Genomic DNA, 16,345 nt, shown 5'->3' on the forward strand with positions numbered 1-16,345 from the left:
GCCATGACCCTTACTAATTCACACAGCTGTTTCAAAGCTACCTACACCTTAAAACAGTGCTCTTTTTCCCGGTCCTGGAAAGCCCTCTGGTATTGGACATTTCAGGAATATTTTGGGTCAAAATCAAGGGTTATCCAAGACCAGGAATGAAGAAACACACGTCTACTCTGTAGAAGTTTAGGTACTAACCTTCAGGTATCAATGTTATCCCTGATAACTCGTCCCCAGAGACCCCAGAGCCTCCAGAGGCCCCTGAGCCCAGGTCATCCCCAGAGAGCCCAGAACCAAACAGGTCCCCAGAGCCTCCAGAGCCCAGGGGGAGGTCACCGGAAATCCCAGAGCCTCCAGAGCCAAAGTCCCCAGAGGCTCCAGATCCCAGGAGATCCCCGGATCCCAAGAAATCCCCAGATGCCAAGAGATCCCCGGATCCCCCGGAGCTGAGGAGGTCCCCAGAACCTCCGGAGCCCAGTGGGAGGTCCCCAGACCCCCCAGAGCCACCGGAGGCCAGGAGGTCTCCCGAGCCCCCAGACCCAGAGGCCCCAGAAGCTCCTGAGGCCCCAGACCCCACGGAGCCCCCAAAATCCCCGGAGATATGAAGGATGTCAATGGGCGTCAGACGCAGCTCCTCCTCTTGTTAGAGACAAGATTAGGTGTTAATAAACAGACAGATTAGACTGAAATGGATCATGAATCAGGTTTGGAGCCTGTGAGTTCACAATGATCAGGTTAAGTATGAGCTGACAAATTTCACACAATGATTGAGCAGAACACATTTAACCAATAACAGCTAGTTAAATGGAACACATGCACAGGGAAAGGCAGCTGTTTGAAGGAGGGGTGATTACTTGCAGAGGTAGGAGTGTAGAGGATTTGTGTGTCTTTTAGTTTTGCGTGTTTATGATCATTATTGGTAATGCTGGTTTCACACCTCCATGTGCACAAGAGATAGCCAGACACTCTCTCAGATAGAGTGCACTTTGGATATCAAGTGACTTCATGTTTGTGAGTGTGCAGACTTGAATGTATGTGCTTTTTCAGACCTTTCTGTGTGTTTGGGCCCATGAGAACCCCAGATCCCCCTGAACCCTGGGGGATCAGCTGTGGTTTTAGGGGCAACTCTTCCTCCTCCTCCTCCTCTTCCTCCTCCTCCTCCTGTTCTTCCTCCAGAGAGGCCTCAGGTACAGGGTAGTTATAGTCAGGTGGGGCCAGTGTTCCAATCTCTATCTGAGGGGAAGACAGGAGCGATGAGTCAACGAATGTATGAGGGAATTTAACTTGTAGATCACCAGGAATTTGAAGAAAGACAGTGAAGAATCTCCATATCCATCATGTTCTTTCTACAGGAATGGAATGTCTTTTTTTTCTTGGTTGAGGTGTCAATACATCAAATAAAAATAAAAATGGACCTTTTAGCAAGCAACAGCCTTAAATGGTTGATCACTACTGACACACATAGGAAACTGTCAACAAGTCAGAGTAAACTTTTGCCTGTTTCTGCTATTGCACAAACTCCCTGCTTACTTTTTCCAAATAGTAAACAAATTTAACCCTTTTATCATTGCTCCCTGTGAAATACAGGCCACGATCTCTGAGCTATTCCAACATAAATTAATTGTAAATCAATCTACACATTGCAGTGTTGATCCAAAAATAAGAGGCCACCTTCAGAGAGGCATTCATTGAATGGTGGAGGCTGGTGTGATGTTGATGACACATCTATAATGTATCATAATTCTGAGCAGATGATACCTCCTGGTCATTACACATGTATATGCTTAACAACTCTACTGTTGATTTCATGAGAATGGTCAGAAATTAGAGAAAACTATAACTTTCCTGTATTTAGATTAACTTACATTTTTTTTTGCGTGTATCTAGTCTTTAATATCTAAACCATTTTTGGAATTTAATAGAGATTAATATGATAAAAGACGACTCTGGACAAAGAAACAGGGCATTGAGGCCCCATCCAACCACATTCAGACAATAGGCATTACTATAATGAATCATAGAGGACAACATAAAAAATGTGCAAAAACTCAAAGCTCATTTTGACCCTGGACAGCTTTAGCACATCACACTCCTGTCAACAGGCCTAACAACATGTTTGTTTATCAGTACAAAACTGCACATTTGGAGTAGGTGATATTTCCAACTACAAAATATTAGACAATTAATTAGCAATATTTAGCAAGAGTTATCTGCATCCTGAGTAGTCACAACACCATATAAGCTTTTCATTTCAAAGCTGTCATTTGTTTTGACCATGGCAAAATAAAATGTTGCATGAGAATGAGGAAGATGAGCAAAGTTAGAAAAGTTAGCAGGGAAACCCACTAAGACAGTTCAGCCATCTCATCTTGTATTTGTATAAGGTGGCAGCAGTGGCAACTCAACTCAGACTCAAGAATGTCTGTGTGATCATACTGATGGTTAAAGGTTGAGATATGGCTTCACCTCGCATTACTTTCAGTACGGCTGGTGTTTATTGAGGACGTGGAAAAACACTGCTCTATTCATGCAAAACTGGCACAAATGACAACACAAGACCCTCTCAGTCTCTTAATATCCTATTTCCTATCTAGCCCATCATGAGCAAATATATGGCCACTGTCCTTTATACCACTTGCACCTATCCATTCTATTACAAGCAGTGATGCAGTGGCTAATAAAAAGGTGGGTAAACTATGACCTCCAGTTGGTGATCACCATAAAGCAAATACCCACCATGCTATCATGTACTACTGTGACACTATAAATGCTATTACATCAGGAATTTACGTCACAAAGATTTGCCAAAAATGGTGGGTAAACTCTATTACGTAAATAAATAGTCAGGTAAACTGAGTTCAGGTTAATTTCCCCTTCAGTACAGGAGGAGACGCATCGTCTGAATCCAGCCTGGGACCTTTGTCATATCTCTCTCTCTCTCTCTCTCCCTCTCTCTCCCTATCCTTTCTGTGATTCAATCCAATAAGGCAAAAATGCCAGAAAAACAGGAGAAGTAATCTGCAGAACAGAGGAACTTTTTACTGAGATGTCACAGGTCAATAGTATGGCCTCCTCCAACTGGGAACAAACAAACAACCAGCACAAGGTCGCCCCCCCAATACATTTACCTCCCTATTTCCACCACTAGATGGCAGCAAAGTGTGCAGAATTGAGTGACCAGAGGCAAAGACAGCAATGGCCACTCAGATGGATCCTCCAAGAAAATACAGGAGTAGAGACACCAGTGATGGTGAGAGTCACAGTGATACTAGTAGCAGTGACAGGAATAGTGAAATTGATTCATTTTGAGGGTAGAGATTGTTGGTTTGTGGTTAAAGACACAGACCTTCACAGTTTTAATAGAGCCTAAACAAACTGTAGAGTGTGCATCCAAGGACTAAAGACCAAAACCATGTTCAACTCCTGACTCCTACCAAGCTTCAAAATCAAATGATTAGATCAATTTTTTCGCACCCTTATTTATCAAAAAGTGCAGCATTAAGGTATTTTGTGGAAAAAATACAAATTGAGGGACAATTCTGCCAAACCTGCAAAACTTAATGAGTTACAGCACTTCCCATCCCTTCACTAAAAGCCTCAGGTCTATCTATCCTGCCATATCACTGCATTTACAATCATCTGATATTTTTTGTGTGCAGTATGATGAAACTTGCAGTTCTATCATTCTCCAGACGAGGGCAATGAAACCCCACACTCTGCCACAGGTAATACCTGACACTCTCTCACGCCCAACAAGGCTGACTCGATCTTCCAAAGAGGGAATGGTCCTTGTGGAACCAAGACACACATGGTAGCTGCAAGAATCCATATTTTAGCCTTTTCAACTACTTTCAACCACAGTAGTTAGCTGTCCATTGGAAATCAATAGAATCAAATCAAAGCATCAGGAAACACCTGAGTATAGCCTTTAAGCAATAGCTCACAAAAAAAACACATGTGATTAAATAGCTGTGTCTTATTAGTCCAGCAGAGACATTTAATGCAGCAGTGAAGAGATATCCAAAACTGAATGTCACTCTTGAGAGCTTGGCAGAGACAGAGTTTGGGATATAACAAGGTAGGCCTTTGAAAGGTCTTGCACAGAGTTAGCTCGTTGCAGCTCTCCCCTCCACTTCCCCTTCCCCAAAGCAAACATATACACCCGGGGGAAAGGAGAGGCGAAAGGCTGGCTACCAAAAATACAGAAAAAAACCTCTGGGAAACAACATGGGAATACAGAATGCACAGGGAGAGACGTTGAAAGTCAAAGCTGAATCTTATGCTGCTGCACTACATGGCATACATATCAGTGGATGCATTCAACACGGTAGATGGAAGATGTTTCAGCTCCAAAACTCTAGAACAATTTTGGAAAGTTAGTCTTCCATTGGCTGGATTGATCCTTTGTAAAACATCTTCCAATACATGCAATGAAAAAATGATTTGCCAAGTTGTTGATTGAGTAGTACTAGTTTTGTACTAGTTCTCTCTAGTTCTGCAGTATCATGTGCTCTGAAATCTCACCAATCCACTCCCAACATGATTCATCCAGAGAAACATGCAGTGTCATCTGTAATGTCAAGGTTAATTCTTGTACAGTGTGCAGCCTTTTGAAAAGCCATATTGCAATTTTTGAGTCATACATCTGTGGCTCTCCAACCCAGAGCAGTTAGTAAAACACAGACAGAAGCTATGGGTCACTGAAAGTTTTACCCCCTTTGTAGCTTAAGGCAAATAAATCACCATATTGTGGACCAGCTAAAAGGTCAAAGGTCAGGTCAATATTCATGTCCCTGTTTGTTTTCAAATAAGATGATTTAACATATTAATAACAGGGAAAATCATGATACGGTAATATGTTTGATGGAATGGTTGGATAGGGGCCGCAGTTGGACATGGTATGACTTTGGATGTTTTCCAAGTGGTACAAATGAGCAACTATGAAGACAGTTAAGAATTAAGCTCAACAGCTTCAAATAACAAAACCCACTTGTTCCTGAAGGTGTAATTTGGCTCGTGAGACTTTGGTAAAAGACAGACACGGTCTGTCAAATTAATGGCCTGAATCTGAAATTGGAAACCAGAAAGTTTGCAAAGACTTTTGACTGCAGCAGACTGTAGAGGATGATGAATAACATCTTAGATAAGCCTTTGCTTCTCTCAAAAGACACAAGCCCCGAGGAGAAAGAAAAGAATTACCAAAAGTGAGCTGGATGTGGAAAGTCGAGACTCAGCATTCCAGAGGCATGGATCTCATCATCGCTTCATTTCTCCCTTGACACTTGACATTGTGTGTGTGTGTATGTGTGTGAAATCCATTCAATCTGCACCCCCTCTCCCAACCAGTCTATCTCAAAATCTGCCCTCTCACCTTTAACTGCTGTGTCAAGGAGACAACATGACACATCCTTGCAATATGATATCGCTCAACACTGCAACCATGATAGTCCAAGCTTTGGGCTTTTTCACTGCACACCACTGCATGAGAAGGATTCCAAAAACTGGAAATGAACTGTTTCTTTTCTCCCTGCTCCCACATATTCCCACAAAGTCTTATGTAATATGCTGTATCATATTCAAAAACACCCAGGGTTGTTAAACAGCGAGCCATTATCAAACCCGTTCCAACACAACACATTACAACACACTCTTTCCCACACTAAGCATTGTAAGCTGTAACACTAATTGGTAATACTTTGCACACTCTTCGCACACTCTTCACTGACTCAGGCAAAAGGTTACAATTCTACCTTTTTTCAAGGGAGGATGACAAAATAATTTAAGACAGCAATACTGCCTCATGTCGTTAGTTACATCTTGTCGTATCAGCTAAATCTGCATGGGATTGTGGGATAGGTCTTGGATAGCAGCAGTCGTGTGAGTGCACTCCACATCAGGTTTAAGTTAAGCGGCTGGCTCAGAGGAAGCCTGTTGAAAATCGGATCTGGACGATTTGCCTCATGCCATCTTGACATTGTTTTGGCCTAATTTCCTTGTTACAAAGAAATATAAACGGGAACATGAAACTTGGCTAAAGCTTTCCTTCCCAACTCGCATTGCAGACTGGCCACATCACATCCAACTTGGGCTGACTTGAAGGGCACTTCTGGAATCCATTTTTCCTGTTAGTAACCCTCTCTGCCTTTCTGCACTCATCTTTTAAGGGTTCATGTGCTGAGCAGAATCTGAGCAGAATGACAAAGGCACTCAGTCTCAGACAGCACAGTAATGCTTGATTTTTGCCCTTCTTATAATACAGCAGGTCACTCTCTACTACTTAGTTACACACTTACTTAGTAACCAACAGAATAGGATACACATACAGAGAAGTGATGCCGTTCCAGCTGCCTATCTTACAGGTCATTTACAATCACTTGCTGGAGCTTGATGAAGAGTGTGTATGTTATGGCCAATGTAAAAACATGGTAAATGCATATATTGACCCATCTATGTGTACAGTGACCATATTCCTGTCTTGACTGCAACATACATTACTTTAATATTATATTAATCTAATTATACCCATTATACCCATTACTTCATCCAAGATATTTCTTTGAAGGACTGAATTTGAAGTCAAAATGATATGCAGCTCTGACCTAAGGCAAACCACAGTCCAACAACACCAAGTTATGAACATATGTATTATTCATATTCAGTGTAACATTTTTCCACACAGGTGATTTTGTTGAAATTTGCATGAGCAAACCTGTGCCTGCTGCGAGAATAAAAGATGTAACCTTTCATGGATTTATTCAAGCAGATAAATTACATATATAGCTTTCACTGGGGCAAAAATATTGTTTGATTCCATGGGTAAAACTGCTCCAGATGCAAATGGGTTTCAGCCTGATGGAGGATCTAGGGCATATAACTTAGATGGTAGCCAGCCAAGGTATAAAAGTGAAATATTTTGGCCATAATGGTGGTTGAGGCTGGAAAGCAGTCTGTCCATCTTCCAAAAGGCCCCAGCTGGTATCAGCATGACGCCTGTTTGCTCCCTGAACTTATTGAACTCAGATCAAAACCAAGCAACCGATTCACCAGTGTTACACTGTTCTTCAGAGTTGTGGAATCTGAAGAAAATCAAGACTTTAGAGAATTGTAGCAGCGTGCATATTTGAAACGTGATACGTGTATCATATTGATCTGATATTATGATTTGCTGTCTGTCTCCACAAGTCTCCAGCAATCACTCAACTTTACATGGGAGGCATGAGCATTACAATCCAGAAAAAACTGATGTGCAGCTCATAAATGTTCAGTTCAAATATCCTTCAGCCAGTCAGTATGTACAGCACAAAGTTGACCATGTTATGCTACTAAACTATAAATGGTAAATGTTGCATAACTCATGTCAGTCACAAATGATGTACACTAGATTCTTCATCCTATGAAGGGCGTGTAAAGGATTTGTTACTATTCTAATGAGCAGCCTAAATAACAACATGGATAAAGTAATGGCAATCAACCCTCTTGTGTCCATGTCATTATATATGAAGCCATAATGTATCACTGATAATTACCTCAATACCATCAAAATGAGGAAATACAAATCCATTTGCTTGAATTGTACAAAATGTTAGAGATACCAATTTATAAAAGTGACCAGTGGATCCAAAACTATTCAGTGCAATTTGCATGTCTGTGAATTAGGGGGTGAAGAATTAAGATAAATGTAACATATCATTATTGCCAGACAATAATTCCATCATCAAAACATGTGGTGTCCCCTTTGTAAATGTATCTGAAATTCAATAATTAAAGGTTGGTGTATTTGCAGGATGAAAACTTGGTCAAACCAGTTCCTGTTGTCCTTGATGGACCCATGGTTTCTTACCTGAGGATCATCAATTGTCAGCCCATCTTCATAGTCATAGATATCCTGGTTCTCCAAATTTAAGTTTTCTAGATCCACATCATAGTTGGCACTGTCGTATGTGTCTAATTCCGCTTGTCGGGAAAATCTGGGGCCGGCCACCACCGCTTTGAGGACGAAGAGTCCCAACACGAGCCGCACAAGCATCCTCATAGTCCACCTTGACATGGACAGAGAAATGCATAGTCAGAAGAGGAACCTCCATCATAAGATTTACAGTGGGACATATAACACAGAACATTAGGCAGAGACTGAACCCTTTTAAGTTGAGTTTCACTGGTGACAAAAATTCTATGTTACAGCCGAAATGTGATACTTGTTTTTCAAGGCTGCTAAATTGTTATTGCCCAGATGGAAACCAACATGCAATACAAAACCACATCCTTTTTTATATAATCTATGCAAGAACTCATAATTCATTCCATGTAAGTGGCATAAAAATGTAAAAGTTTGGATGGTGGTTATGCAATAAAGGGACAAAGAGGCAGTAAGTGATCTGCATGAAATTCAAACAGGGAGGAACTGGCTCAGATAATTAGCTTTAAACTACTATATTACTACCAAAAGCATCTGTTCTTGGAATTAAGGACATGCTGTGTAATGAAGTGTAGTACATTTCAACAGTGTATGATATATGTACACACTTTAAATACACTCTCTCTGTCATTAGCAGCATGGCCAGGTTGGTGTGCTAAGGACCAGAGCCTGATGTTGGGTCAAAAGTGCGCACATCTCTGAGGTCAGAGAATTCAGCGTTCATTACGGAGGTGCAGACAGCCTGAGGGGCCGACGCATGAGGGCCTCTTGCCTCGCTGCAGCCAGGGGATCGCTGTTCCAGGGAGCAGCCATCTTGGCTCAAATCAGTGCTCGCCTGTGGCATGTCAAAGGTCAGAAGTCAGAGTTGATCTGATAATGAACCATGGGAACATCTCCATGGGTCTGCAGGGGGAAACGCCTTTAAGAAATCTCCTTTCAGACGGTGTTGATTTGAAATGTATTCAAATTAATATGGATTTTGGGTTGCTTCTTTGCCAAAGTTTTGTTGTTTGGCACACAAGGTGCTGAAATACTGTCAGGGCATTTGAATTCCTGCCTTTTCGGCCTGAACTTAAATTACTTTTCCCAATTGTCCCATAGTGTCTTCCCTGTGGGTGAGAGCTTTGGCAGAAACACTCAACAAAATCCTTGGCAACAAATTTTTATATAACTGACATATGATTTTTGTTGAGAAGTTTGAAATGAGGGCACAGACAAAAAGACCCCTTTCCTCTTAAATCTAAAATGCATGGATTATATGCTTTTTCACTCAATGCAGATGTGTCATGCACTGCACTGGCCCAGATAATTCTGATCATAATCTTGTCCATTTCCGCACCAGGACAGATTTGCTAAGTTTAGTGCAGTTTGATTAAGTTCAGAAGTGTGAATCCCAGTGGGAAAGTGCTAATAAGATTAGCATGTGTTAATTACCTCTTAATTAGCCAGCATCTCTAGGCAGACATTAGCCTGAGGAACTCATTATCTGACAGTGGGGGATTTCATTGCACACGAATGGCAGGTGTAGCCACATTTCAGCACAGCTGAGATAGATCATGCAGAATTAAGTCCAAGAAAAGGCAGAGGAGTTTAGAGAGAGTCCTCTAGGCCGGGGCAGAGAAATGGAGAGCGAGGGAAGGGAAGAGGAGAAGAAAAGAGAAAAGCAGTGAGATGGAGAGAGAGACGTGGACACGATGTTGGCCCTCAGGGTTAGATGGAGAGAGTGAGGAAAAGACTGAGTGAGCGAGAGAGGGTGAAAGAGAGCAAGAGAGAGAGAGAGAGAGAGAGAGACAGAGAGAGAGAGAGAGAGGGGGGGGGGGGGGGGAGTGAGGTTTCTAAGCTGACTCGACCCCTCGCCCCTGACAGAGGTCCTTTATGAGGCCCGGTCGCTGCCTGTCTCAGCACTCAAGCTCGAAATTCCACCGAGGTTTGTGGACAGGATGGCAGTGAGTTACGGCTGCAAGGAAAAGCTTCATTCAGCACTGAGGGTGCTCAAACACACACACACACACACACTCACACACACATGCACGCACACACACACACACACACACACACACACACACACACACGCACTCTTGCAAAGACACATACTCTCACAGATGCACACTCTCTCCCAACACACCTATCTTTCAGAGAGAGAAAATTGAGAAACCTCTACTGCTATTTTTGGGATGAGGACAGATATAAAACAAAAAACCTTCCCAGGTTATTTGAGTCATGAATCTGATCTTTGTTGATATGGGATGGGCGGAATAATCATGCAAATCAATTTGCACATCGTCTCTTTGGACATGGCCAAAGTGCACTGAGTGCTCCCTACCAAGAAAAAGTCAGGTGATTGGTTGGCATCCTCACTGAAATAGATTTTCTGTCAGTCTTCATAATGTCGTGAAGCTATGAAATCCAGCATGGCTACACTGAAAGAAGGACTATACTACAGACAGAGGTGTGCTTTTATACAGGCCATCACAGCGTACAGTGTGTGGAAACTGTGTATGTGTGTATGAGCGTAGCCTACAGACTGCCTCTGTGTTATGTTTGGCTCTGCGTTGGACATTCCTGATATCCAGTGATTCTACCTTTTCCCCCCAAAAGCCACAAGCAAACTTGACAGACTTCCCTTCGCTATTGGTAGTGAAACAAATTGATACATTTGTACCACAAGAAGGTTAAAAAAAAAAAACAGAAAATGAAAAATCCTCCAACAAGTAAGTAACAATACACTGAAATTAATTAAGAGCAACAGTAAACTCAAATAAATCTTTGCTTAGGAGGATACATTCTATAAAATGTGTTCTACACTACAAGTAAGCTTGCTATCACAGTTTCTGAAAAGCTGAGAAGTTGAAGGGCGCATTTTTACCGAAAGTGGCCAAGCAAGATAAAATGCCAGTGAATCTCTAGAGTCAAAATTCAACCTGCTTGACTTCAAATTTCAATGCTGTCAAGAATGCAAAAAATACAAATGCAAAAACGACTCCAAATCAATCACTATCACCTGTGTTGTCACTATTCCAACAAACCACCTGTTGGACAGCCACACCTGAATCACATCTACTGAAGCTTGTAAAGCTGATGGGCAACATAACAGAATCATAGAAATTACCAAAAGGCAAAAAGACATCCAGATTTCAGACAACTGCAAATGCCCTAAAACAAATGACACGGTTGAAAACGAATTAGCTGTACCACCGATCAATTAGCTAGGCTGCTGCTCTGCAAACCCTCAACAGCAATGCTTGCTGGAGGGGCGAGTCGAGCCAGTCCGCCTGCCTAATCCCCTGCAACCAGAGAGCCATTGAGCCAGCATGAAGATAGTACCAAAGAACGCTTACCTCTGTCTCCTGCTTTCCCGAATGGTCCCTTCAGCCGTGATGGAGATGCTGAGGGCTCGGGGACTTGGCCAATGGTGAGAGGTCGTGCAGGGTGCCTTGAAGAGGGAGGGTGCGTGCGTGTGTGTGTGCGTGGGTGTGTGAAGGGGTGTGTGTGTGAATGTGACAGTGTGTAGGTGTGTGTGTGTATGTGTAGGTCTGTGCGCTCTGGCAGACCTGAGTGCCCTGCCGCTTACGTGTGAAGGTAGGCACTGAGACCGATTGGACTGGAGCAGATTGCTTTTGGTCACTCGGAGCGCACCCACCCCGCACCATATACCCTTTCCACACACCCACATGCACGACCCTCTCAAACGCCACACACACACACACACACACACACACAGACACCAGACACAGAGAGAGAGCGAAGGCCCCCCAATGGCAAAATACCTTTTTTATCCCTTACAAGAGTATCCTTTATTTTTCTAGAGAAGAGTGTGGCTCAATCAGACTGAAATATTTGTCTGCCTTTTCCTGAGGTGAAACTCTGGCATGTGTTGCTTTCATGTATGGGGGGGATCCGCGGGGCCCCTGTACACAATGGGACCTCTGTGAGGAGCCCCTGTTAGCATGGTGCTGAGAGGAAGTCCCTGCCTGGAGGAAGGCCTCTGCTCTCCCTTTGCTCTAAGCTGCTTTCTCTGTGCACTGTCGCTCGCACAGCACTGCTCCAGCTGGACGTCCTCCCTGCCTTAACTGCAGATCTGAGCTCAGTTGTAGGGTAAACATAACGGGCTGACATGGAGGAGAGCGATCCGATCTGCGTTCAGAGCTCAAGAGGACTTAAGCGGGTGAGGCTGAATCACGGATACATGTTCAGTTTGCTTTTGTGCTCCAAATCTGCCATGGGATGTGCATCTAATGGGATACTCTCTTTAAATACCACACACACACACACACACACACATACACACACACACACACACACACACACGCTCTGTCTTCAGTGTCCATTGTTGAAAGAAGGAATGGGACACACACAGGAAGTTATTGGCTGGCTTTCATCTGTCAGCTATATTTGGCCTCAATTTTATTCAACCTGCCCACCTCTCTCTCTCTTTCTCTCTCTCCCTCTCTCTCTCTCTCTCTCTCTCTCTCACTCTCTCTCTCTCTCTCTCTCTCTCCCAAGGTAACTCTAGACCTTTTGATGAGTGAGGGGAAAAGGACCTAGTAGGAATGCCAGACATCGTTCTGCACCTGCTATAAACTGCAACTTATATTCAGAAGTCTCCGACTGCCAAGCCCTTTCAAAAGGCAAAAAATTGAGTGCAATTTGGCCCAATGCTACTGAATAACCCCAAACATCCATGTGCTTTACCGACACAATGATTGAGATCTATATGACTGCGTACAGAGGAGCGCATTGTAAGGAGCCTGAGAAGTCCTGCAGACTCTGCACACTTATATAGAGGCATTCATATAGCAACTGACAGTGGGATGGAAATGTTATGCCAGATGATTATCATTGAGTTTTGAGCCTTCATTTTTCTTATTTAGACTTCTTTAGACTGCTTTCTAATTCTGGAGAGATCAAATATTTTGGGACAGGACAAAAAGGATGGGGGATACACTGGCATATTTTGTACTCTAAAATGATGAATTATTCCAGCCAATTTATTAGCCTGTATCCATTTGATTCCCTGTGTCTGCAAATCACCAGGGTAAAACGGAGATGGAGGTAATGAAAGAGGGTATGTAAAACCATGGTGTGATGCTATGGAAAAGTATATACCAGAGTATGGAAGAGGCAGTACTTACTTGTACATTGTATTCCATAGAGACATAGTTTGATAATGACAAAGCAAGGTAAAGCTCAAATGGGTGTGAAAGGTTGATCAAGACTAACACAAGGGATATTTGTCTCATAGCTGCTCATTTAAAATGAATTAACTCAGTTGATCTCAGATGTTCTGTGAATACCAGTGCAGCATGGATTACTGTATATGTTAGAGATAATATATAATGATATGTAATGATATATGATAATAAGATAATATGTTATAAGATTTGGTGCCCACAAATTTTGAGTGGCATTACCTCATGGATGACGAATCTCAAAATTTGGTGAACATCCATCATACCAAATGTCTTCATTGTTTTCTGAAAAACAAAACAAAAACAAAAACAAAAAAAACAACTATATACTAGCACTATATGTAGCAAAACTGTATATTTCTATGTTTTGTTCATGTAAAGCACTGGTGTTGCAAAATGATATGAAAAAAGAAAAGAAATAAGCCCAGACTGGGGTACACATTTACTTTCAGAAGTTTTATTCAAATTCAAGACAATTACAATGAAATCCCTGGCTAAATTACTCATACACTAATGAGAATCACTCATACATTATTAAAAATAATGACCAGAATTAAAAAGTGTTAAAAATAGTTAACTAATTTTTTGTGTACAAAAAGTTAAGGAATAGTGGGCATGAAATCTCACAGGACTTTCATAAGTATTTTTTTCCCCAATATTAAATAAAATAAATTACCTACATATGCATATTTGTGGAATAGAATAGTTTTCAAAAGTTAGCTTAGCCTACTCATACAAGACCACGAAACCTTAGAACACAATACCATTCATTTGGCTTCAAGTCTACAAATACGACACAAAGTTTTTCTAGGAACAATAGAAAAAAGTTCAAAAGTAATCCTTGGCTACGCATTCACAAGCATTCCCTCCTGGCCAGAGAAGGATGAGGAAAGGAGTCGTCACAACTGTCCACATGCCATAAATACATACTGTCCATCCTGTCCTAATCACAGTCATGCTAAATTATAGTCACAAGTTTTGTTCAAATTTTCACATGCAGATGTTTACACCAATATAAGGCACAACTAGTGGTCAACAGAGAGATATTGCAGTCTCATTGAAGTATCTAGCCACTCAGGCATTATAGTTTCTTTTAGATTCTGTTCAAATGGAAAATTGATGTTTTTCTGAACCTCAACATTTTCCAGATAATTGAAATTGAAAGAAATTTATGCCAACTTAATGTCCAATATTTGAGTTTTAACAACATGCAAATGTTACTGATGTCATCATTCTTGACCTAGGGGTCCACAGATCATGGTTTATCAGACCAGCATTGACACCATTAACTAAGTAATCAGTTGTGGGAAATTAGTATTACATCATGTTGGAAAGTCAAATTTTCTTTTTAGATGACAATGGACCTGAGGAGACGGAAGCACAGAATGACATCCCTGGGAATTGGTGGCTTAATCTCATTGCCATCTAGTCGGAGGTAACGCAATCGAGGAGCACTTTCGTTGACATAGTCATCCAAAGCCTCGGATGACACGGGGCAGACATCGGAGCCATTCACACCTGTAGTTGCACAAAGGAAATGATTAATGATTTTAGACCTGAGATAGCATTACAACATACCCATTTAGTTAACAATCTTATCGAATAAATGCATTAAAGCAAATGTCAGGGGGTGTATGCATTAGCACACTAAGGAATATAACATGTTCTGCTCATAACTAGTGCCAAGGGCTTACAGATCACAGTTTTGAATGATGATGTAGGCTACTGCCATTGAGTATGAATAAAATGGGGATGCTGCAGTTCAAATGAAGCATTATAATCACCAGATCAGGATTATGTGTATGACCAAGGATACAGATGAAGTTGTTTCTCTAGCTTTTGAAGCTACATAAGGCAAAACGTAGTGGGAGATGAGGTTCAGCACTTAAAGAAAATGTCACAGACTTACTCTTGATCTTGTTGTGGTCGAGGAGAAGGTGTTCAAGGCCTGCGGGAATGAGGGGCACCTCGGTCAGCTGGTTGTGGGACAACTGCAAGTCCAAAATGCTGGAGATGTTGAACACATCTTTGGGAACCCCACCGCTGCCAAGCTTGTTGCGGTTGAGCCTGAGGAATGCCACCTTTGGCAAGCCTTTAAAGTACCCGGCTGGGATCTTCTCAATGTTGTTGCCATCCAAGAAAAGCTGGGTGGTGGTGGGTGGTAGGCCAAGAGGCATGTTGCTCAGCTGGTTCTTCGCTAGATTGATCTGTACCAGGCTGTTGAGACCCTTCAGGCTCACCTCAGTCACAGCATCATCCATCAGCTTGTTCCCCTGGAGATCCAGGAGGCTAAGCCTGTCCAGACCGGAGAAGACACCAGCAGGGATCTTGGAGATGCGGTTGCGAGAGAGTCGTAGCTGCTCCAGGCTGGACGGCAGGTCAGATGGCACAGCGGACAGAAGGTTGTCATCCATGTAGAGGTGCACCAGGTGAGACATTTTATTCAGGGCACCTCCTTCCAATCCCTCACTAGTGATTTTGTTGTGGTTGAGGTTCAGCCAGCGCAGCTGTGTTGCGTTGCGCAGGGAATCTGCTGAGAACGCCTCGATTACGTTGTTCTGTAGGTAGAGGTACCATGTGTATGGAGGGATTTTGGGGATAACCTTTAGGCCCTTATTGTCACAGTAGACGGCATTAGGGAAGTTGGGTGGACAGCGACACTCACGGGGGCAGGCTTGGATCTGGGCCATATAATCCTCATAAGGCATGTCCTGACCCAGAACTGGTCCAACCAGACACAAAATGCAGAAAAGGCTCAGGAGGAGTGCCATTTCACTGCTCAACCTATGGTGGAGAGAGAGGAAAAACAGTATTATTGCCGAATAGCTATAGAATGTATACACACAAGAGGACAGTTTTATATTGGCCTTGGGACAGAACAGGTCATGGGATAGAACTGGAGACTTCTGTACGCTCCAGATATCCAAGGTAAAGAGGATCAGATAAGGGACTTTGAGGAATTAGGACCACACCGTTAAGTGATAACCTATCCTACCTTTTTGTACCTGAGAATCTGTACCTGTTTCCATTATGCTGTTTCTAGATTAACAGTCAAGGTCAGGCAAGCTTTCGAGCTCTAGACATACTATAGTATTAAAACAATGCTATGTTTTCCAGGCTGTGCAACTGTAAAAAATGGTTCCAACTGTTCACACATGTACAAACATTCTAAGTTAAAACTGTTGCCCAAATTAGCCAACATCAGTGTATATCGAGCACTCTACCACTAATGTAACTAACATCCAAGTTC

General features: G+C 42.4%; 2 protein-coding genes across 2 annotated transcripts; both read right to left on the reverse strand.

The window, feature by feature from the left end:
* Window positions 1-189: 189 nt before the first annotated feature.
* On the reverse strand, window positions 190-11,423 carry epyc (epiphycan; the record flags this gene model as incomplete). The annotated part of the gene is made up of 4 exons (XM_071519191.1): window positions 11,245-11,423; window positions 7,832-8,030; window positions 1,041-1,224; window positions 190-630 (listed from the first exon to the last, which is right to left on the reverse strand). Coding segments are annotated over exons 2-4 (817 nt in total), but the record flags the coding sequence as incomplete, so codon positions are not given.
* A 3,020-nt stretch (window positions 11,424-14,443) lies between these two features.
* Window positions 14,444-15,866, reverse strand: kera (keratocan). Its single transcript, XM_071519187.1, has 2 exons — window positions 15,005-15,866; window positions 14,444-14,613 (listed from the first exon to the last, which is right to left on the reverse strand). The coding sequence occupies exons 1-2, from the start codon at window positions 15,864-15,866 to the stop codon at window positions 14,444-14,446; spliced, it is 1,032 nt and encodes a 343-aa protein (XP_071375288.1).
* Window positions 15,867-16,345: the final 479 nt, after the last annotated feature.

This window comes from Centroberyx affinis, unplaced genomic scaffold, assembly GCF_046629955.1.
Source record: "Centroberyx affinis isolate AG114_WGS23_722 - 3 ecotype Tasmania unplaced genomic scaffold, CSIRO-AGI_Caff_v1 ptg000671l_1, whole genome shotgun sequence".
NCBI classification, from domain to species: Eukaryota; Metazoa; Chordata; class Actinopteri; order Beryciformes; family Berycidae; genus Centroberyx; species Centroberyx affinis.